Consider the following 23,202-nt stretch of genomic DNA (forward strand, 5'->3'; position numbering starts at 1 on the left):
TGGCTCTCTAAATCTAAATCATGACTTAAAACTGCAGTGAAGGATTTGGAGGGAATTAAGTGTTTCATAGCTGAACAGAGAGAGAGAAGAGAAAATGTCAATAACTGTGAGGATGATGAGCATCTACTGATGTGCTGCTGGTCTCTGTGGCACTGATAAGGATGATTTCAGCTCAGTATGCTCACCAATGCAGGAGCTTCCATCTAGCTGGTAGGATCCATTGTCATGGAAACCACTTCTGCATTCACAGTGGTACCAGCCGGGTAGGTTGACACAGCGGGAGTGGTTGTGGCACTCGATCAGGCTCTCTGCACACTCATCTATATCTGAAGACATGAAAACACGGCAGCAACAGAATCAGCCGCAACACATTTCATGAGAAGAAAACTTGAACTCGAAAGCTCCCCTCATTTGTGCTTTTCGATATCATGTCTTTGAATCTGTGCAGGGTATGGCAGCTGAGGCTGATCTAATCAGAACAAATCACTGCTGCAACTGCAGAGCTGAAGCAGTGGTTGCCCACGTCAACCAGCCCCTCAGTCTACCGGAGCAGTAATCAACGCTCAAAAAAATCACTTTGTTTCATAGCAGAAATATTTTTACTGTGAATGTTTTCATTTACCTTCTCTTCGCTTGTTTCAGTTTTCTTACTCAGCAGACTTTGGCGTGCTGCATGCATACACATGCTCAGCCACCAGGTTTAAGGTCTTTGCACCTTCTCAGGAGAGTAAATGTGTCTCATCCATTATGTATGCTGTTAGCTCTGCTCCTCATCTACAGCTTTCTGCCTGCTGGCTGTAAAAGCTGACCTGTGTGCTCGCTTTAGTTAAGGTGTGACTGAAGGTCACACCTTCAATCACGTTAATGCAGAACAGGGCAAACAAAAAACCGAAGTCAGGGAATCTGCATTGACTTCTGAGTATTTTCCAAGCAACTAATGTTGAAGAAGTTGGTGGTGTGAAATTTATACTTAGTACTAAATAGTATCAATAAAAAGACTTGAAAGAAAAAGTATTGTTTCAATATGCGCATTAGTTTTTATTATAATTATTACTATCATTATTTTGTCATATCACAATTTAAAACTATGAGTTTTAAACCAATTATTTGTGTGGCGTAATTTTAGATTAGCTTTATACAGCTAATCACCTCCGGCACTTAACCAAGTTTAATATTTACCAGATTTTCACTCTCTCCATCCTGCTTTTCATTAATATTTTGGGTCATTAATATTTTTTCTCTGTCAACATTAAAATTTAACAATTTTTAAACTATCATATGTGGTTTAAGCAACTTCACTCCTTGGTTCACTGCAGCTGTTTCAACATTTTTCCATTATTTCATTGAACAGTTTTACAACTTTGATTTTACAATCAATAACCTTCCATTTCCACTTCCAAATTTGTATGCTTTTAACAGTATTTGAACACATTTAATAGCAATAATGTTTGTAAATATTAGACATACTCTCATATATCTTCAAAAGGCAATGAGTGTGAAATAATGTAACATTTTCTAAGAGAAACTGGCTAATAATACTAATGAGATACCTATAAATTTTCAACAATAATCCCCCAGGTTCAGCCTTTATGCAGGCAACAGGGCAGGCTCTGTGAATCTGTATTTGAAATACTACACCATTTTTACTATGGCGTCTTTATGTGGGACATGATTCAACCAAGCTAAAGTCGTAATATAAAGAACAAATATTTTGTGTATATGTTCAACCAAATGACAGAAGCTGACCTAATCTGATACCTGCTAAACCAGCCTGCGTTTGACCTGTTAGTTGTGCACTGCCTTATGTTGCCTTTGCAAATAAACTCACTCCTGTGAAAACTGGAAACTGTGAAATATTTACAGCTAGTAAAATTGTTTTCACAGTACAATCACATTCTTTTAAAGGGCCCTATAACCACTGAAAGTCAGCAAATGTTCTGTCTATAAAATTTGTTTTGATGTCTTTCCACTTTATTGCATTAGTAGTACACACTTGAATGACACCGAAAGCAGAACACTGACTTTGTTTTTTTTTGTTTTTTTTTTTCATTCAACCATGTGTATGATCAACCACATTTTTTCTGGCTCCTGCAAATGTTAAAACTGGATCCTGTTACTTTTGACTATAATGCATTAAGCAGTGAGTGTGCTGCAGTGTGCACTGGTCTGGTGCAGTTAGGTAATAAGATGTGACAGTTGTCTGGAGGGTTGCCCTCCTTCAGCCTCTGAGGTCAAAAATCTGCTCATAACTACAACAAAAATATTCCCTCTTTGAAGGTCTGTTGGAAGAACAAAAGTCTAGAGGTGGCTGATGGCTGAGAACAGCTAACAGCTCAGTAGAGCAAAGCTTGGTTCAAATAACCTTTTAACAATAAATAAAATTTCCTGGCTTCAGTCGTCTGCTCTGTGGTTTTCTGCACTCAAGTTAATATCAGTATTTATATGTATAAAAAATGCTAACATTGTAAATAATCTAATTTATGTTCAATTTCAAAATGTTATAATTAAAACAAAATAGCTCTTTGTTTATCCAGGAAGAAAAAAGTTCTCTTTGTTAGTGTATTTAAAGAAAAAGAGGCAATACAAATGAACACATTTAATAGCAATTATGTTTGTAAATATTAATGTTCTCATATATCTATAAAGGCCGTGAGTGGGACCTTTATTTATGACCTGAATTTATGAATTGTTTTTGATGACATTAAAAGCAGAACGCAACTTGTTAATTCATGACTAGTATTTAAAAAAAAAAACACACATTTTATCTAAAAGCTGAGCTCCTATCCAGCTTTGTTCTTCAAAGCTATGGAGTCTGCAGAGAACAATGTAAGCTTTCAATGAGGCTTTGCTGTTCAACGTGTTGGTATGGCCATAATGTGAGTGAAAATCCGCATTGAAACACAACGTCCTCCAACTTATACCACCATATATCATATTAGAGCTGCTGTCAGCTGCTAGCAGTCTGTGCAGAAAAGTGACTGATAAACCTTACCCTCTGAATACAGTTCATACAAATTTTTACTCTAACTCTCTCTAAAGATGGGAAACACTTGAATTACAAGAAAAAAATTATAAAAAAGTTCACCATGAAGTGATGAACCATAGCTATTTCTATATGTATCCATCCACAGTAATCTCATCTCATCCCATACTTATCTTCTGATAAACACAGCTTAAGAGGATGCTGTTATATCACACAAAACAGCATGTAATTGTTTTAAGCTGCTTACACAGGAGGCTCTTTATCTTTTCTAAAGTAATTGAGAACATAGGCCAATATATATATAAAAAACACCTCTCCATATCCACTGAAATATTTGCTATAGTTCCTTTACTATATACATGCTGCCAATGGACTACTGACAGAGAGAACATGGAGGGGGAAACTTATGAGTGCAGCACAACTGCAAGAACTATGGCATTGATTCAAGGCTACAACTCAGCACAAGTTTTTTGCAATATTGGTGACACGGCTGCAAATACATTCTGTGACAAAAACTGTCATCCTCAACCCCTGAAAAGGAGAAACAGCACTCAGTGAAGTTACCCAGACAACCCTAACCGATTCCACTGCCAGAAGGAGACAAAGCGGTTCCCTTGGGTACCAAATGCAACAACTGACATAGGCAACACAGCACTAAACATTCTCTGTTAAAAGTTTCCACAAGATATGCCATGTACATTGTCACAACCAACTCATGTGATAGCTTTGAAGGTGTTTCCATGTTTACTCACCCAAAGATAGAGGAATGACTGAACTGAGTGAGATTGAACGCTTGCTATTCTTATCTTGGCTACTTTTCTTTATTTTTCGTTGCTCCATTCTCCATCGAAGACTCAATGAGCCACAGCTGCTTACCCTCACCATAGTTTTTTTTTATCCCATTTCTATGATTTACCAGATATACTTTCATAAGCAAAATTATTTAAAACAAAGACTTAAACATATAAAAACAAATAGGAGATCAATAAATTCTCAAAAATAAAAACATGAGTTTTTTGCTTTGTTGACTCCATTTGTTCATGTAAGTTTTTTTTTTTATCAACATCCCTAATTGATTTTTACCATTACATTTTAGTTCCAATGTTACAAAAGTGAATGAACTAAAACCTAGATATTTGTGTAATGAAACTACGTACATTCGGCATAAAAACACTTTCTAACTACTTAATAAACTCCTACTTTCACTAAGTCAATAATTGCTGTTCAGTTTGTTTCTTTGTGGTTGTGTCTAAAAGCACATTTTTCATTACTGGTGTCTGTGCGGGTGGCCAAGAATGGTCTTCTCCTCTCTATGCCTGTGAAAGTGAAGTGGACAGATGACCTTCCTGTGATATGAGGTACAATATGCTGGACTCCACACTCCATCAATCTGGGTTAGAGCCATGAAAGAGAGGAAGCAAGACAGCAGCTCCACGTTTTCTTCTGCTTCCTGCTATGAAAATAAAAACAAGAGCTCTTCGCACTTCCCTTTAGCCTCATCTGTGAATATTGTCATTGGAAAATAAAGGCTTTTTGACAGCGTGTATTTTTAAGAGTAGTTAAAATCACCTCACAGGGAAAACTTGGAACAAATCCATTTAAAGACTAAAATAACTCAAAAGGTCTCTGGAAAGCCTTTTACCCTGCTGAGCTTTATGTAATTACACTTATCTGAGCTCTACTAACCTACTGCAACAACTGCCAGGAAAACCTTGCATTAACCATTTACAAGAGTATGAACCTGCAGATTAATCAGAACATGGAGAGCTTGACAGAGCTGCCATATACAATGTGTTCCAAATTATTATGCAAGTGATATTTTCTTAAATGGTCAATGCAAATTATGATCAGTATAATTTTCAAGTCATGAAGTATTACAGTATAAATAAAATTTTACTGAATAAAGTTCCCCATGAGAACAGTATTTCTTCCAAATTAAAAAACACAAAATGCACTGTTCTAAATTATTATGCACAGCAGATTTTGTGAACAGTTTATGGATTATAAAGTTTTATAATGTTTATATTTTCAAATTCTAAGTCTACATTTTCACTACAATGTATTAGCACCCTGCTATCTTTGTCTACAGAGGTAGATTGTAGTCTAAGCATTACATGTTCAATCAGGTTTTGTCACAATTCAGTAATATGTGACATAAAACTGGCAGATTTCTTTTTAATAATGAGTCAGCAATGATCCAAATACACTGATTTTGGTCCATGTTATGGCACATTTAACTCTGAATCCTTTCAGCAGGAGAAAATGTTAGAACAAGGATTTCACCATAATCTGTTCAGCTTTTGATCCAGTGGAAGTGAAACCTGAGAAAATGGGGTGACTATGTAAACCTACTGGAAAATAAAAAGAAACCCAGAAGAATGGATCAACGGGGTAGGCGTTACAAAGATCAGCGATAAGATCGACTCTCTTCCCTTCAGCTTTTTATGTTCAGGTGCTTTCAGGTTCTCAGTGAAGTAGGTGGCAAATCTGAGGAGAAGAGGTGGATTTTATTACACTAGAAGAACATAAAGTCTGAAAATGGATGGAGAAAGACAGCAATGTTAACACAAGAGATAAGAAACTGAGATGGAAATACAGCAGACAGAGAGAACACGTCACAGACAAAATTAAAGTATAAACCATAAACAGCTAACACGACGCCAAAGGCAGAGTTTTTTGAGAAAAGTAGGAAAAACACAAACTCCTCTGTAAGAAATGGAAGTAATTCTTCTATCATTCACATCTTCTTTGTTTGTTGGAGATCTACGAATCTGCTCCGAGGTGCTAGAATGTTTTCAGTGAATTTAGAACCAGAAATTGAACTTTTGCTTAAGTAAGAAAGGAAGTAAACGTAGAACGAACACCAAACTGTTTAACGTGATCTATGAAGAGTTTAATTTTAAATAAAAAGCTCTCCTTTAAAATCTAAACAATTTAGCTTGAGTTGTCAGAAGGAAATGTTTATATGCTATTATTTTGCAACCTCAGTCAATTATGAATATTGTGCATATGCAGAAAAGTGCATTGACATTCACAGACAGACAGATTTACCACTGTAGCACATCAATAAGAACCGAAGGCAGCAACCAAAAGGCCACAGGGAGGAGCCTCATTAGCAGGATGTCTGCATTTTGGTGTCCTATTAATGGGAAAGCTGCTTTCAGCAAATTATTACCTATTTTGCATAATGTTTTCCTTCCCTTGCCCTTCTGAAGTTCTTCAAGAAAAACATGTAGGATCATTTTGCCAATGCAATTTTGTAGTTTTTCAACCCAATCCGACTCTTTGCCTCTAATCAAAATAATTTCAATTTAGAGCCATAAATAATAAGCTAGCACCAACTCAGGAAGGAAAATATTATGTTTGCGAATAAAGTTTTATTCTGAGAAAACATTGCTGAAGATTTAAAATGCCACATTAGTTAACCAGTAGATTGTTTGATGTTGTTTATTTGTGGTAGTGGAAGTGTTAATTACATCTTGGATGACTGAATTCAGTAGCAAGTGATGCATCCAGATTAAGAATAATTCATGCTCAGACTTTTACATAATAAGTAGTAAATATGCATTATCTACACTGTTATTATTTGCCAAAATGCTCGCAACCAAACTTTTAAAATAAAATAAAAATTAAAAAAAACTTTATTTGTCATAAATATTTCTTCAACGTTGTTTTCTATTTGATTAGCATGACATGAGTTCCTTATTGTGTTGCAGTTTTAGGTATGCAGCAGACATTATATAAGTGACACTTGAGATTTAAATTAGATAATTCTTAGGCCTTTCAATTTACTCCTGTTTATTAAACTGTATAACCTAATTAAGTCTAATCATTTCGATATGCAGTATGCAGGTGTTGTAGCACAAACAAGGAAGATAAAATCATATCAGACAACATAAAACTTTGGTGAAGAGAAGTGACAATTACAAGGGGTGGGAAAAGTTTTCTTAGAGAATTTAGGACTGACTGAGTGAAGAAGTGAGAAGATTTATAACAAACCTTAAGGGAGAACTATTTAAAACAAGTTGTAAAAAGCTGACCTGTAGTTTCTCTCATTTCTGAGAGCTGGCAGATCACCTTTGTGAAATTATAATATCAAGACAGCGAGGGAGACAAATGTAGGAGATGTAGATAAAACAAAAAGATGGGAAATTAATTTACAAATACTGGCAAAAAATGAGGGAATCAGAAAGAGGAAAATAAAAATATATAGAAACAAGATAAGATCATAGCAAGCAGACAGTGAAGAAAATACTAAAAGGAATGAATGAAAATAGAAAAGTGAGAGAAAGAAGAGTGAGAAATAGAAAAGGAAAATAGAAATTGACATGAAAGAGTGGAAAACAGTGATATGACATAAATAAAGGACAAAAAAAAGTAAGTAGAATGAGTTGTTCAAAGAAAAAAGGAGGAAGTAAGGAAGCAATTTGGGGAAAAAGGAGAAAGACAGGTGAGTTAAGGCGAAAATGGAACTACTAAGGAAGAGGAAATGGGAATAAGGCTCCAGATAAAACAGAAAAAGGGAACGGGTTAAAGGTCCAGAGTAAAATAAAGAAAAAGAAAAAGCAGTAATAAATGGTGAAAAATGAAGACGAAGGGGTTATGAAAAAGAAATGAGATAAAGAAGAGAAGCTAAAAGGAGTTGGAGCAGAAAAAATTAACTGTCCTTTCCTATGGCTCTCATGGGATCCTCAATCTCTGCTGTGTCTAATTTAAATAAAGGGCCTGGAGTCGGAGCATAAATGTGTGTTTTGTATGTGTGCACATGGTTATAACTCCCAGTGGGTACTTTATCCCAATTCCACACCAACCATTTGTGCTTGGTGTCACAGAAAAAAGTTCCAACTCTAACCCAGTCCTGTGCATACCTGAGCGATAACGGTACCAACTCGAATGGAAGACGGATGAAAACTGGCCAAACAGATAGGCTGGGTCAAAACAATAAAATAAATTGATCTGTAATTTGTATTTAGAATACAGTAATGAAAATAAATGATTATCTAAATGACAACACCAAATATAGACAAATGTTTGCACCAAATAGAGGCTGAATAGTCATAGCACCTAAGAATAGTTTTAGGCATCCTTCATGTCTCTGAGCAAGACTGTTGAGCTAAACACACTGATTTTGCAGTAAATTATCTCTAGGATGATTTATTTCAAGTCAGTTTGAATAATCAAAGCTTTGCATCACTCACTTTTCTACTGATTCCTGTGCCGTTTTCTACATGGAGTCTTAAGGTGTATAAATAAAAACAAAAGCCACATTATTATGATAAAATATGTTCCTAAGAAGCTGTATGCATTACTTCTAATATGCTGTGAACAAAATACTATTTTTAGACTTTTTACTCTTCGTGATCTGCATCTTCTGCTCTGTGATATTTGCAGCTGTGTCAGAAAGAAACCATTCCACAGAAAGAAAGAAATCGGTTTTTGCAGCTGTCTTGATTGGAATTATGAGTCTGTACTTAACGTTTCTGAACACAACCTGAACTATGCTTGGAGTGATTTTATGTACCTGTTTCACAGCGGCGTCCTGTAAATCCTGAAGGACAAACACACGTGTTTGGAGACACACAAGTCCCTCCACTCCGACAGCCATCTTCACAGAAAGCTGGAAAAACAAACAGCAATGAGTCAGTAAAGTCTCTCAGCATGTCATTGATGTGCTGCCAGGCATTAAACCACAAAAGGCTTTGAATCTGTGCAGTTAAACTCTGTGTGAAGTGGAATGGCATTTTAAGGCAGAACTTACCCCATGGATTGCCTTAAAAAGAAGCATTACAGAACTGAGGATGTTTCTGTTTGTGAAGTTCAGTAGATTCAAAATCTGTGAATGTTATTTTTATGGGGCTAAAAACTTTAAATGAAAATTTCGACTGACTTTTTCAAATTGAAGATAGCATTATCCAAAGTTTGTGTAATAATGGTTAAAACGACTGTGGAATTGTTAAACTAGCTACATTTACTCATGAGGTAGACTGACCTTTATTTTAAAACCCGGCAAGTAGGAAGTGTTTTCAGATTTGAAACTCTAAAAAAAATTACAGATCTCCACATTTATGCCCCCTCATGCATAATTGTAAGTTAATAGCAAAATTTGTCCCAAACTCCACTTCGCCGGTCTTCATTGTTAGTCAACATGTTAGTCTTCATCTAATCTCTTTTCTTCTATGTAGATTTTGGAAGGGTTCAGAAACAATAACATCCCACAATTCTTTGAAATTTTTTAAAGGTAGTACAACAAAAATTTCAGATTTGATTGCAAAAAAAAAAAATTAAAATACAAAACAAAATTATGAAATCCTGCAAGCAGTAAGAAACACTGAAGATTTATAATAATTTCATTTAAACCTTCATACTAACAGTTTGAAGGCAACCTTCATTTAACAGCCCTGAAATGTGAAATCCAATCAATGCAAGTAGCTTTGCAAGTCACACTTCAACACATCAGTGGTTTCAACACACACACTCCAAACTCAAACTTGCACACCATGCAAGTCAATAAAAAAGTCATTGTGGCAATAAGGCTGAAACTAAAACAGGCGTCAGTCATCCAAACATAACAGCATTTATTAATTATGACATTTCTAGCCACTTTTGGAGGCGATAGTTAAAAATCAGTTTAAATGCATTGATTAATCAGGTGTTTTTCTTCTTTCTCTAACATCATGTGATGCATATGAACAGCTCACTGCAGTGATGTTATTCAAAGCTTGCACTACTCTGTGTACTTATGTCCTTTTTCCTTATAACTGTAAATAAAAAGACTGAGAGTTAATTAATGCAATCCTGTTTGACTATCTTGATTTGTTGCAGCAAAGCAAATAGGATATATAGACATAACTAAAACTTGATGAAGTGTTTGATAAGCCAAGAGGATGCACAAAATGTGACTTTTTTTTCATTGTGCAACTTATTCTACATTTACTAAAATAGTAAAGATGAGACAAGAAATAGGCATGTATAACTTAGACAGCAGCTCAATAATCGCAATATTTTCAAAAAGATCAAAAAGTGAGAACAAAACAGTCAAAAATACATACTTAGTAAATGGTTTTAAAGTGTGAAGGATAAACCAGAAACGGGGCAGGCTTAATTGAGTAAGATAATTAAAGATAAATTACTCAAGTAATTCTAAGCTTAATTAATGACATGATTCCAGAGATGATCCTTAATGGGCTGAAAAACCTATTTAAAGTCACATACCATAGGGCGTGTGAGCAAAATATCTGTGTGCAGCGGATTGTCTCAAATTAGTTGATGATACCAAAGAAAGACTATTTGCCTGCATAAATTATTATAACAATTTGGAGAAAAAGAGGCTAAAAATACAAACAACAGTATAGCAATAAATAAAAGCAGAACCCTAGACCTATTCATCTGACTGGCTCCACTATTCAAGAACCTTTATCAGGCCCTCATTAGGAGCCCGTTGCCTCTGTACTAATAAACCTCACTCTTAAAAATTAATTACATTTATATTGCCACAATTCATTTCCTGCTATAATTATCATTTCAACTTGATCAGCAAAATGCTGCCGGCCAGTTCAACTAGCGGCACAATGAGACGGAGGGGCATCATCACCAGATCAGTGTGACGGGTGGATTTTCTAAAATCATACTGGAAATGAGTGTATTTCCAGTATGAATTTATCCCAGTATACCCCAGTTTACAGTTGCCTCCATCACATTAAAAAGTAAGATTTTATATAAATCAGGCATTTCCTGGAATGTTATTTCTACTGTCATAAGGTCTGATTCTTTATTTTGTTAAATTATAAAGTTCAGTAGATTCAAAATCTGTGAATTAATTTTTTTATTGGAAACTTTTGTCTAATTATAAGATATAATTCCCTTATATTCAGTTGATCCAGCATTTCCATTTTAAAGCATCATTTCAGCTTCCAAGTGTCAATGTTTACCCATAAAAACATTTATCACTAAAGAAAACAAAACTCATGTAAAAGCATCTCATTCCATTGTTTGAAATAATACAATAGGAAAATTGAATTAACTTTTAAGATCCAGTTATTCTCAAATATCTTGAAAACCGATTGTAAAACCACAAAGAGAAAAACAAAACAGGCAAAGAATATTTTAGGAGTTCCGATTCAGCAAATGAAACTTGATGAACTTACAGTAATTACTCTAATATCAACCTTCAGTTATATTCCAGTGACTTACATAATCTAGAACAACACTTCAGTTGTTTTGTTGTTGTTGTTTTAAATAGCAAGCAGCTAATTACAGCTCACACAGAAAACAGAAAAAGAAGTGTTGTTGTTTTCCTGCCACATATATGTGCAGCCTTTCCAAACGTGGCTGTGATTTTCCATTTCCAGGCAGGATTGAAAGGAGAATCAGAAATGCATTGCTGAGCTTCTACAAACACTGTGGGGAACATGGAAAACAAGTGGTATTTCACATTCACAAAAAAGAAAAAAAAACAGACAGAGAGGTGTTGTATTGTATTCGCTGCTATTTCCTTTCTTGTGCCAGTTGACAGTGATGTTTGTTTCCTACTCTATGTCACAAAAAACCTGAAGTTTACCATTGATTCCACTAAGGCTTCACAAAAGCTGTTATCTTGACTAGAATATCTCACAAAAAGAAGTTGCTCCATCATCCTTGTCCTATATTTGCTTTTCTTGAGTCAATTCTAACTCATCTTAAATTTCCATTTTCTTCTGCAATCTGCGATGCCCTAACACAACATTACCAGGACCGGCGCAACAGGAAAAGATGCAGCATGTCCTGGGGTTGTGAGGAGACGAAAACCTTCCTTCAATATACTTATCTTGACCTCCAGCTAAACCATCTCTCTGCTTAAGTGAGACGGTTGCTGACTCGTGACTTCCTGAGACATGCTTATACTCATAGAGTTGCTATTTGAGTTCCCCATTACATGCCATAGATTGCTTTCCAGTGGGGTGGTAAGAATGAAATCATTCCACTCTGCGTCATGGCAAGGCACCGCATTTACGCTCGTTGGGCATCCAAGGAGCCATCCCGGAATCAGGAGCAGGACAGTCAGTGAATATTCCACAATTTACATTGTGCAATGAACGGAAAAAAACAGTCCTAAAACTGATAGGACAGAACTGATGTCATGATTAGCATGCTGGTTAAGCAATGTTCAGGAGCATGGTGCAAATCTCCTAATCACCACATATTTAAGAGGCAATGCAACATTATGACCTTATAGATTTAGGAAAATTATGTTTTAATTTCCACTTTAAGTGTTTCGTGTTTCAGAAAAATGAACTCTAGGATTTCAGCAAAAACATTAGTCATGGCAAAAGTGACCAGAGCAGCTAGCTAACTTTGTTTTGCTGAGCAGCACATCTTTAATGTACCACTCATCCAAAAAGCCAGTCAGGTAAGCCTGACCCACCCAGGGTTTTGATATCATAATATATGACAGAAACTAATTGCCTCTCCACTAACCAAAGGACTGAAAAATATACCACTTTACTGCAAGACAGCAAAAATGAACGTATAGCAGATCAAGTTTGCTTTTTTTAATGGCATACAAAGATCAGGACTTTAAATAAAATAATTTTGCAATTGCTGTGCTCCCATTAAATAAAAAATGCAATTAAAATCATACGTGAATAAGTTTGTCCCTGTTGTCATCTGGCTGTGATGGGAAAAAAGTTTTTGAATTGCAATTTTCCAAATAAAACCTCTTCCAATATGGCCAAAACCTCTTGGTAGCGCCAAAATGTTTTCCAAAATCTGTATGTTTCCATTAAGCAAAGCTATATTTTGAAATGTCAAGTTGTGTAGCTATATGGTCAATGGAAATGCAGCTGCAGATTCTGCAAAGAAAGCAAATGTCCTGACTTACACATATAGATTTATAGTAGAGATAATATTTATGATAAATACAAACTGTAGATACAATATCTATATCCATAAAGATATAGATATCTTTAGATACTACTAAGTGGTCTTAGCAGTATGTCTGGGAGTTGCTTTAAACTTCTTTCCAACTAAAAAACGTGAATGTGTGTAAAGTGTGGCCTTGCTGCATAAACAATATGCATGCTCAAATGATTGCCTCTGGCTGATCATTAGTCTGCAGTGTTCCACTCCACTTTTTAGTATTGACTCAGCTCACCTGAGACATCAGGCAACATACAGTAGTAAAATAAATTTGATTTCCATCTTTGCTTAAGAAAGGGTTTTTTGTAGAAGTTTTAAAGCTTTAAGTATATCTTCCAACAGATGCAGCTTCGAATGAAAAGTCAGAGAGACAGCACAATAGAGTACGCATATCCCTCGTGAAAACACCATTCATTACTTCTGAAAGAGCAGGGAAAGTGTACCTTGATAATGGATGAACACAGCTTCTGCACGCTCTCATCTGCAATCCTAATCTCAGAGGACGAAAGATGCCTCCTGCCTCTTTGTTGCACAGGATGTGTATAATTTTTGCTGAGCTTTCTCACTAATGAATGCACAACAGCCGGCATAAACACAGACACAGAGGTTTACCGTCTGCTGCAAGAGGGGCTGAGGAGACCAAAGGAAGAACTGAGAAAGAAGTACTGCCAGACATTTTAGTCATACAAATGCCTCACTTCGTTATGCATCAGGGTAAACGTAGTTCACCTTTAGCAGAACTCTCTGTTGGGCATTATACCGAACATCACCGATAATGACTGCACTTACAAGACAATAAGAGCTTGGGCCAGGCCGTCGGCATGGATTAAAGATGCATTAAAGAAGGTTTTTACTGCCATAATGTATCTGCAGAGCGTTGAAAGGGTTGTTGATCAATACTGCTGACATGACAATTAATTCTGCCAGGTGCTTCCAGAGATTTCTTGCTTCAGAAAGACCTTCCACACATTTTAAACTGGCCCTTAGTGTGGAGTGCTACAAGCAAATCTTCAGAATTACACCCTGTCTGGATAGCAAAGACATTAGAGAGCAAACTGAGAAATCTGAAGGTTATGCATTGTTATATCTGTACTGCCCATCAGTTTGATTCAGATGTTTGAGCGGGGTCATTCATTTGTTCACTGTACAATGCCATTTTACAAGCAATTCTTTTTGTTTTCTGGGAATGAACTGGAGTTATTGTGGCTAATTATTGTTATTGTGACTAATCACTGTGCCAAAACAATTTCCATGTTTTGGTACAATGGCATATATTTCGATAGACTTTCGGTTCAGCCGTCGGTTCACAGCTGTGAAATCCTGAATTGCACAAAGCCAAACAGATAAAACATGACTTTAGTTTGTCGTACAAACAGATGGCATCAGACAGCTAAGTAAATGTTGAGGTTTGAATAGCTTGCTAGATAGAGGACTGAAATAAATGCATGCAGGCTTTCAAAACATATTTTACAACAGCTGTGCTCAAAAAGCTCCATAGAGGTTCATGATCTCCCTTTAAAAACAGCAAATAATTTTTACATTTATGACCATTTTTAGTTTTGCCTTCAAACTTTTTTCCAGCTTTGTGTAAAAAAAAGGTTTTGTACTTACAGCAGTTTTGCCAAATACAGTAAAAATGTCAAGCTACTGCTTACATTTGTTTTTCAAATGTCTTAAAGATAATTGGAAAATCAGGTGACAGACTGTTCTATAAATTTTCCAGGCACATAGTGCCATTTTAAAGCAAAATCATGTAACTATGTTACCTTCAGTTATCATAAAATGCTATATACATATAAAAAATTACTTAAAATAAATGACTTCATAATCTAACACCTTGAAAAGGGGCTCTGTCTTTAAAAACTTCTACTCTTTCTTAAACTCCACTTCTAAGACGTCATCACAACTGTGCTCTTCTATTAACCCTTAATTAACCCTCTGTAGCTGCTGGTCGTCTGAAGAAGTCAGATGAGTTGCAGTGGAGAAGAGGAAGGAGGAGGTTTTTGTCCAGCTAAATGGTTGCCACTGGAGACTAAACAATTTCTCAAACATGCATAAAAGAATCAAGGCAACACTCCACTTTTGCTTTTGATAAGGGAAAAATATAACATGGGGTAAAGCTCAGAAAAGTCGACTTTACATAATACTTCCCTTTGAAGTTAGGGTGTAGTGCTTTAAAAAAGTAAGGAGGCAGAACCAGGAACTAAAAGACAAGCTGCCTCCGAGCTTCATCTGACTATTCATAAATTATAATTGGATTTGGTGAGAGTGAAAGTGAACAAATTATATAATGGAAAGCCTCAGATGACAGGAAATGTCATGCTGGATCAATATCTGCAACACAGATAAAAATCTACATTGTAAGACTCTCCATATAGTTATTTTCAAAAGAATAATGCCGGACTAACTCGGCATGGTGATTATGTTATTAGAGCTTTAAATTGAAATAATACATTTATATCTTGTAGCCCTGTGTTGTTGGCTGAAATTACTTGAGCCATGTTTATGGTTTTGAATCCTGCTTCTGGCTGGTCTCACATAGAATATATCATCAGTACATAAGTCCCACAAACCAGAAATCTAGTTGGTTGAGGCCCTGATACTCCATCACTTTTTGAATCAGGGCAGTAACAGAGGCGGAGTGACTTCTATGCATCAATCCTTTCGCCAAACGCAGGAAGGTGCCTTTATCCCGCTCTGCTGTGTTTTGTGAAAGAGCCGTTAGTCTATGATCATCTGAAAAGAAAATTGTGCCCAAGTTTTCACAGTGACACATACGTACTCTGGTCAATTTATTAGGGAAAAGCTGTTAAATTTGTTTAATGCAAATTGGAAATCAATCAATGATGTGGAAGCAACTCGGTCAATTTAGGGTATTGCGATGTGATGGAGATGACTTCCTGAATGAAGTTTAAATCGAGCATCGGGATGTTTTGTTGGTATCACACAGGCTGGTAAGAATATTTCAGAAACTAATCTACTTATTACTATATTCACAACCATTTTGGGGTTTACTGAAAAACACCCTAAAAAAGATAACTTATCCAGTCAGCATCAGCTGTGTAGTCAAAAGTTCCTTAAGGCTTAAAAGTGTAGAATAGACAGATTGAACTGAGGAAAGATAGATGATGTGTTTGGCATCAACTGCAGGCTCTACCAGACTTGTACACTGTACCTCTGTCAGAAAACAGAATGGCACAAGATTCTGCACAATTACCATATGTACATGAAAACGAGCAGTCACTCTTCAATTATTATTATTATTATTTTTATTATTTTGCAAGGCACTTTCACATAAACAGCTTTGGTGCCTCTAGCTAAGACAAAGTTGTTGTTTTTTTAAATACTGTTTCTCATGATAAAAGGGATGCTTCATTTCAAAGTACTTTCATGAAATATTCCATGTTCAACTAAAGCTACAGCAGTAGACTCCATTACAAAATATTTACTTTCCCCCTAAGGATATGGCTTCCCTGCTAACTTTTATTTTGGGTGTTTAGTGCATCACATAATGATTTACTTACTATTCAAGTCCTGTGCAAAAGTGGGTGTTACAAGTATTGCATATATTAAATAATATGTCTTTAACTAAGGGCATTTCCATACTGGGGTGTAATAAACAAATCACATATTTACATCCAAATTTGACCATAAAATGTAAAGTTGTCATAAAATTCTAGAGCCCTTTTAATTATTTAGCTATAACAATTTTTAGCCAACTAATTAAATAAGTCCCAAAAATAGAAATCCTATCCCTGCTTTTAATGAGATCAAGTCATTTACAGATTTGTTTATGAACTGATTTATTTAAAATATTGCATGTTTGTAGTGTATAGCTTAGCAGTTGAAAAATAAGCAAACATTGCGAATGTTCTTTTTGTCATTCTGATGGCCCACAAGTGTTTTCAGCTCGATGATTTTCAGCCTCATAGCAAAACGTTTGGACAACACTCAGCCTCGGTTTGAAGGAGTTTCAAACGTTTTGGCATGTTTTTACATTGGGATCTCTCTGTGCTCCCTTTGCAAGTTACATGTTTACATGGTCATTTTGCTGCAAGGTTTTTCAGGAATCAGAAGGACTTCAAATGTAATCTCAAAATCAACTTTTGCTTTGCAATGTAGCAAATGATAAATATATCATGTTATTTATGCAAGACGTTTTGACAAAATGCAGCCAAGAAATAGCTTCTTATTCATAGATTGATTATGCTATTTCAGAATTTAAGAAAATAAACACTTAAATAGCATGATGAAAAAGTAATTATACAAAAGCCAAGTGTTTTATATATGGTCAGATTGTTGAAAAAAAAATCTTACCAAACTGTAACAAAGTTCTTCTTTTCCCGCCATGATAATTTTTCATTTTCCAATTTCCATGTTAAAAAAGAAAATAAAAAAACTACTGTTGACAAGCAGCCCAACACATAAAATGTGAATTTGTCTCTGTGCCTGCTTTGCAGCAGAATCAGTGTGTGGCAGACATTAATGAGCTGTTCACACTAGGTCTGAATAATTTTATACGTTCTTATCTGTGGAAAAGTCAGAGGGGCATGAACCCATCAGAGCAGCCAGGGGGAGGAACAGGGACGTCCTTGGCAGCTCGGTGTGAGGAGCCTTCATGGCAGAGGGTGGTGCAGGATAAGCGACTCCCTCCGTCTGAATCCATTAACGACAAACTCACAGGTAGGCAAATGACACCACTGTTTTCTACAAGCTCTGCTGCGACTCTGCTCTCTGATAAGAAGAAGTTTACTGCTGAGAGGCGAGATGTACTGGCGGAATTGACTATGACCCGCGTTGCTGGAATCTGGAGGGGGGATATGCATCATGCAGAGCCAGATTTGATTACAACAAGACATTTCTGTTTTACTTGTTTACAGTTTTACCTACAAGGGGAAATCCACTGTTTATGCTCCTTCAAAACAAGAGAATAATCAAATAACTACGTTTCACCCATCCACAAAAGAGATTATTGGGAAGTAGTTTGGGATTCTCACAGCAGAAAAAAAGGAGAAAAAAGTATGTTTTTCTGGAATCAGGCACCACAGTTTGTTTTTATTAGTGTTTAAAGGGCATCTCAACATTTAGATACAATCTGATTTCTGTTTATAATTTGGGTGAAAGCTTGCTTTAACCTGTTTTGCTCTAAAGACTGGTTTGAAGGTAAGGCGCTGATTAATCACAGGCTTTAAAAATCTAATCTTTCTCCTTTTTGTTGACTATCATTCCAGGTCATCCAACCTCAGACGGCATCAGGTTAAGTGTTAGACGAATCAAACACTTAAATTGTTGCAGTTTTATCTCCAGTAATTTCACATCTTTTAAAGGCTCATAATGCATATTGCCAACAAACACTCTTGAAGCATAAATGTCAAGAGAAAAATTAAGAAACTAGTTCAGTTTGTCTGAGATGTAACTGATTTACTGTAGAATTCAGACAAAGAAAAATGATGATGTATGGAGTATATGTCATTATGCATAACATAACAGTAGGCAATTATTGAACATTGTTGTCTCTTGTTAACTTAATGTAGGGTGACATAAACAACAGGAAGCTTCAAGAAAGCACATGCAGTTAATAATCTGCATTTTCAATGTTTGTTCCTTTCAGTGTTGGTGCTTCCCCTCTAATTAGCTCTTTATAAAATGAGAATCACACGGCCTAATAAGTGAAGTAAAACACTAGCTGTCTCCACACACACAAAAGAAAGCAAAAAATAAAATGCTGAACAGTATAACTACCAACAAGTCTTCAAAATGACTGAGTGGAAAGCCTGTCATCCTGATAGACAGCATGGGAAAAAGGCAGAGGATGGATGAGAAGTGGTAAACAGACAGGAGATAACAGAAGAAAGACTCATACTGATTGAAGTGACAACAATAAAATCTGCATTAAATCCAGCCTGCAGTTGAGATGCAGACTTTTAGGGTGTGTGTATTTGGTTTCACGCCAGTTTAGGTCAGATCAGGAGAAGGAACAGTTGGCACTAAAGAGTACGCAGGAGAAACTATCATATCATCAATTCCCTCGCAGACAACTGCATTTCCTTGGTTTTTCAACAAAGGAAATCTCAACTTAGTAACAATTTTTTTGTTCTCTGACTGTTGTTTCACTCTGAAAATCCCATTATGGTTTTGAAAGCAACATTTCCTAGTCATTCAGTGAAAAGATTACATCCCCGGTAATATTACTCAATTCTGCTATGATGTCTATGATACAATCGGTCTTGGCTTTCTACATGTGAAACCTATAATTGCAATACTTGCTGTTCATTGTTAATGTTTGCTAAGGTCTTAAAGTTGCAGTGACAACTCTGACAGCTTCTCCAGAATAAGAGAATAAAGTTATTTTTCATAAGGCATATTTTCTGTATTTATTTTACTTGGTCATTGTTTATGCTTGTGTGGAGCCTGCAGCCAACCACAAATTAGACCGGACTTGAACATCTGAGCTGAAGTGTTTTAGATCCTGGTGCCTCCAAGGTTTGAGCTTTATGGCATATATGTCTTGAGAGCCTGACCCTTTTTACACCACAACAATGCACTAGATAATTTTTTTTTCATTTCATTAGAGTAAACAAAATATAGTTCATAAAATATTAAAGAGGAATGTGTCTGGGTCTATGCTACATGTGCTTTATTTGAATCTTCAGTTAATTGGACAGGGGAGAAACTATCTAGAGAAAGTAAGTCTACAAAAGCTAACATGAACTATTTCATCAACAGATGAATCCATGCATTATTTATCCACTAGATGCAATTTGTGACATACCAAAGACTCAAAATGATATTATTGTAAGATATTATAAGATTAAATGATTAAATGCCATTTTGTATGTAATGAAGTCTGTGTTTTATCAGTACAATACTGTTTAAAGTGACTTCAGTATGTATTGACACCATGGGAAAGAAAACCAAAAAGTCTTACGATAAATTTATGATCTACTATATTTCTAAACTTTTGTTCTTAAAGCTTTAGCTTAAGCTTTAGCTTTTGCATATTTGCAAAAGTATGCAAAAATTCAACCTCTTTTGTTGAAGCTCCAGTTGTTTTTGTCTGTTGTCTCAAGGTACTTTTAAGCACAAAAAAACAAAAACACCTGAATTCATCATTACGACTGGTTAAAAAAAATAAAAAATCTAACTCAAGAAAGAAACAAAATGAAAAAAACATTTGAGTGTGCTGCTTCACAGATTTAACAAATTTACAGCTTTTTACACATCTGTACAGGGGAGGAATTATAAATATGGGTTGTGGTTATTCGTATTTTATTTCTGTACCATGAAGCAATAGTGACAAGTATCACTTAAACATTCGTATCACTGGTTTAATACTTCAAAATATTCCCATTATAAGACTGATTGAAGGCAAAATGCAAAACAGACTTGACAGAATGAGGACAGCCTGCTAGATATTACATTACAAGAGTGTATCTGTGTATCTGAGCAGAATGCATGAGATTATTTTTTCTTTACTGCGCAGCAGCTGCATCTAACAGTATGACACAGACTAAGCATAATTGCCTCAAATGATAATTGGTACAATGCTTCGAAAAACAAGTCATGCTTTTTGTTGCGATATGTTCTCTTTCGTATTTGGAATTAATCACAGCTTCAGACAATGTAGTTTCCACAAGTTTAGATGGGTGAAAAAATGCCCTTGAGCATGAAACTGCATGGTGGAAGTACCACTAAATGCTTTGTTCCCTAAAAAAAAGAAAAAAAAAGGGGAGAATGGATAATTATGTGTAGACAAATTCAAATTCGTCCTACTTGTGGAGGAAATGAAGGCTGGATTCCACTACTCACCACAAATTTTCTTTTCCCTTCCCTTCAGCAACAGCCCCTCTCCCCTGCCTTGCTTGTTGAATGAATCGGAACACATTAATCTAGATTTCACTGCTATCCGTTAGCTGGTTGCAACCCGGCTCCTCTGTGATTATCTCTGATAGAAAATGAGAAAAGCATGAGTCAATGCTTCTGTTCTCACTACTCAAATCCTCTCCATTTAAATTCCCTTTGTCTACACAAACCCGTCCAAGGGAATGAAACGGACCATTAACAAGATTAGCTCACTCATTCTGCTGCTGACAAAGGTTCTGCAATAGGCTGCTGATCATTAGGCTTGCACCAGGAACAATGCTGATCTATAATCTTACACCATATTCTGTCTGGCCCATTTATTGTACTCTGAGGAAGATGACATAATGGTGGACTATTTTTTTTGTCCCAAAGTGAAATACTGTACAAAAGACTGAGGTAAGGTGGTAAAGAACAGGAGTAAAGGGATCCTTAACCCCTCATTTCTTCTCAGTTTCTCTCATTCCAAGTAATTAGGTGCAGTATAAATGGCTCTTGAGGTGGAGGCCTTTCTTTATGAATGTGCAATCTGCACAGTTACAGGGATCAAGACAAAAGGGGGGCAGATGGTGCATCCAAATATCAAGGCCTTACATTTTTTAGTGTCTCACCCCCAAAGCGTGACCTGGGTGTTTGATGCAAGACTGCTATTCTTGGAACACAGCGGTGAAAACTCAGGTATGGGAAGAATGTGGAGCGGTTATGAAAAATTAAGTTGGCCTCAAGAAACTTCCCGAAAACTCTCTGACACCTGAAGAAAGGACCATAGGCACTATGCCAAGCATATTCTTAATGGCATATTCCCGGAGGAGGTTTGACTCCATTACGGCTTTCCGTTGTTATTGATCCTGATGTTTTGGGTGTTCTCTAAGTGAGAAAAAAGGGCAACTTTCTTGAAAAGCCCAAGGTTTCATCTTCACTTTTCCAAATAATTTGATCCTGATGGGTTCCCAGGGCATTGGCCTTCAGAGTGAATTGGAGTGATTTACAGCCCAGTGTGAAGCTGTGGGGTTGGTTCTCAACTATAAAAAAGTAAACCGCTAATTCTTGGTCAAAAGACGGTCTCTGCCTTAGCAGAGGAGTCAAGTATCGTAATGTCCATTCCCAGCTGATTGTATGATTGAGTGGAAATGGATCGACAAACTAGAGTTTCATCAGTATCACTGCGAATATTGGATTGACCTAACATAATAAAAAACAACAACAAAAAAATGTTAAAGAGCAAAGATCACGGTTGATATATTTGGATTCTGATGCTCACCAAAGGCCATAAAATTTAGATCAAATAAATAAGATTCCATATGCAAGTGGCTATGGTTTCTCCACTTGGTGACAGGGCTCAGCTTCAGAGATAGTGCAATGAGCCCAGATATCTGGGATGTAGTTTTAAAAATGCTGTTTCTCCTCCAGCTGAGGTGGTTCAGGCAACAGATAGCAATTCCTCCTGGAATGACGAAGTGAAGTGAACATTACCACAGGTTACTCTTTATTAACTGCTTCTTGCCTTCAAAGATTCTGGTATTTTAAATAAGTTTAGTCTTCCATACACATATCAACCATTTTAACAATGGTTTTCTAAAATAAAATGTGAAAAATGCAATTTTTCAGGCAGCTGTAAGCACAATCTTCCTGCTCCCAATGTGTCCCACTCTTGTTGTAAAGTCTTCCAAAAGAAGGCCCCATCTACCGAGTTTCTGTTTGCATAATTTCTGCAGCAGTGTCGTTAACCCTCACCAATGGGGAAAAAGGCTCATACAGCAGCCATATTACCCCTAATTATTCTCCGGCAATTAAAGCCGCATGAGGTATAATCAACAGTCAACAAGGAAGCAAAAGTAGGTTGACCACGGTAGCTTGACTGATTACAGTGAATATGTCTAGACTCCCTGAGCTCCCTCCAGATTACAGCCAAAAACGAAACAGAGAAAGAAGGAGTCACCCCATTGAGAGACACTGTAGACACGTTTCAATTGTGTTACAGGATCCCATCAGGAGAAGTCTGATAGCTTCACTCCGGTAGTAATCTGCTGGTGTCCAATGAATGAGAATCAAACTGGGAGCATTGGGTTTTATACAGTGTGGACAAGAACAAGGAGGGAAAAATACAGCCAGGTTCTTAAAAACCTGCTGAAACAATGGCACATTCTGCCACATTTTTTACTTGTGTCAAAATAATATTAAACAGAAATAATTATGTATGGCATAATATGTGTATATTAACATGCAGAGCCATTATATAAGTGCACTTAATTGAATTGTTCTGTTTGATAATAGTTGAACATGTTCCATTGCCTTTGAGCCTAACAGAAACAGTCAGCGGATGTTCAACATATCATATAAAAAAGGGAAAGGCTGTTTGATACCTGTGACCAGCATATTAATGTTTTTTTTTTCTCCCAATTCTCTGGCATCACGCCACACATTTGCATATTGACAACTTAACCTCTTGAATTATATTAAAAATA

The 23,202-nt window shown here is 36.3% G+C and overlaps 1 protein-coding gene across 1 annotated transcript in view; it reads right to left on the reverse strand.

Annotated features, from left to right (window-relative positions):
* LOC129364136 (protein kinase C-binding protein NELL1-like) overlaps positions 1-23,202 on the reverse strand; it is a 201,828-nt gene that overhangs the window by 17,885 nt on the left and 160,741 nt on the right. The window contains exons 15-16 of the mRNA XM_055036587.1: positions 8,505-8,600; positions 186-326 (exon numbers count right to left, since the gene is read on the reverse strand). Coding sequence (XP_054892562.1) covers positions 186-326; positions 8,505-8,600 — 237 coding nt within the window. The remainder of the gene's footprint in view (positions 1-185; positions 327-8,504; positions 8,601-23,202) is intronic.

The sequence above is a fragment of the Poeciliopsis prolifica genome, unplaced genomic scaffold (assembly GCF_027474105.1).
Source record: "Poeciliopsis prolifica strain line A6 unplaced genomic scaffold, Auburn_PproV2 SCAFFOLD011, whole genome shotgun sequence".
NCBI lineage: Eukaryota > Metazoa > Chordata > Actinopteri > Cyprinodontiformes > Poeciliidae > Poeciliopsis > Poeciliopsis prolifica.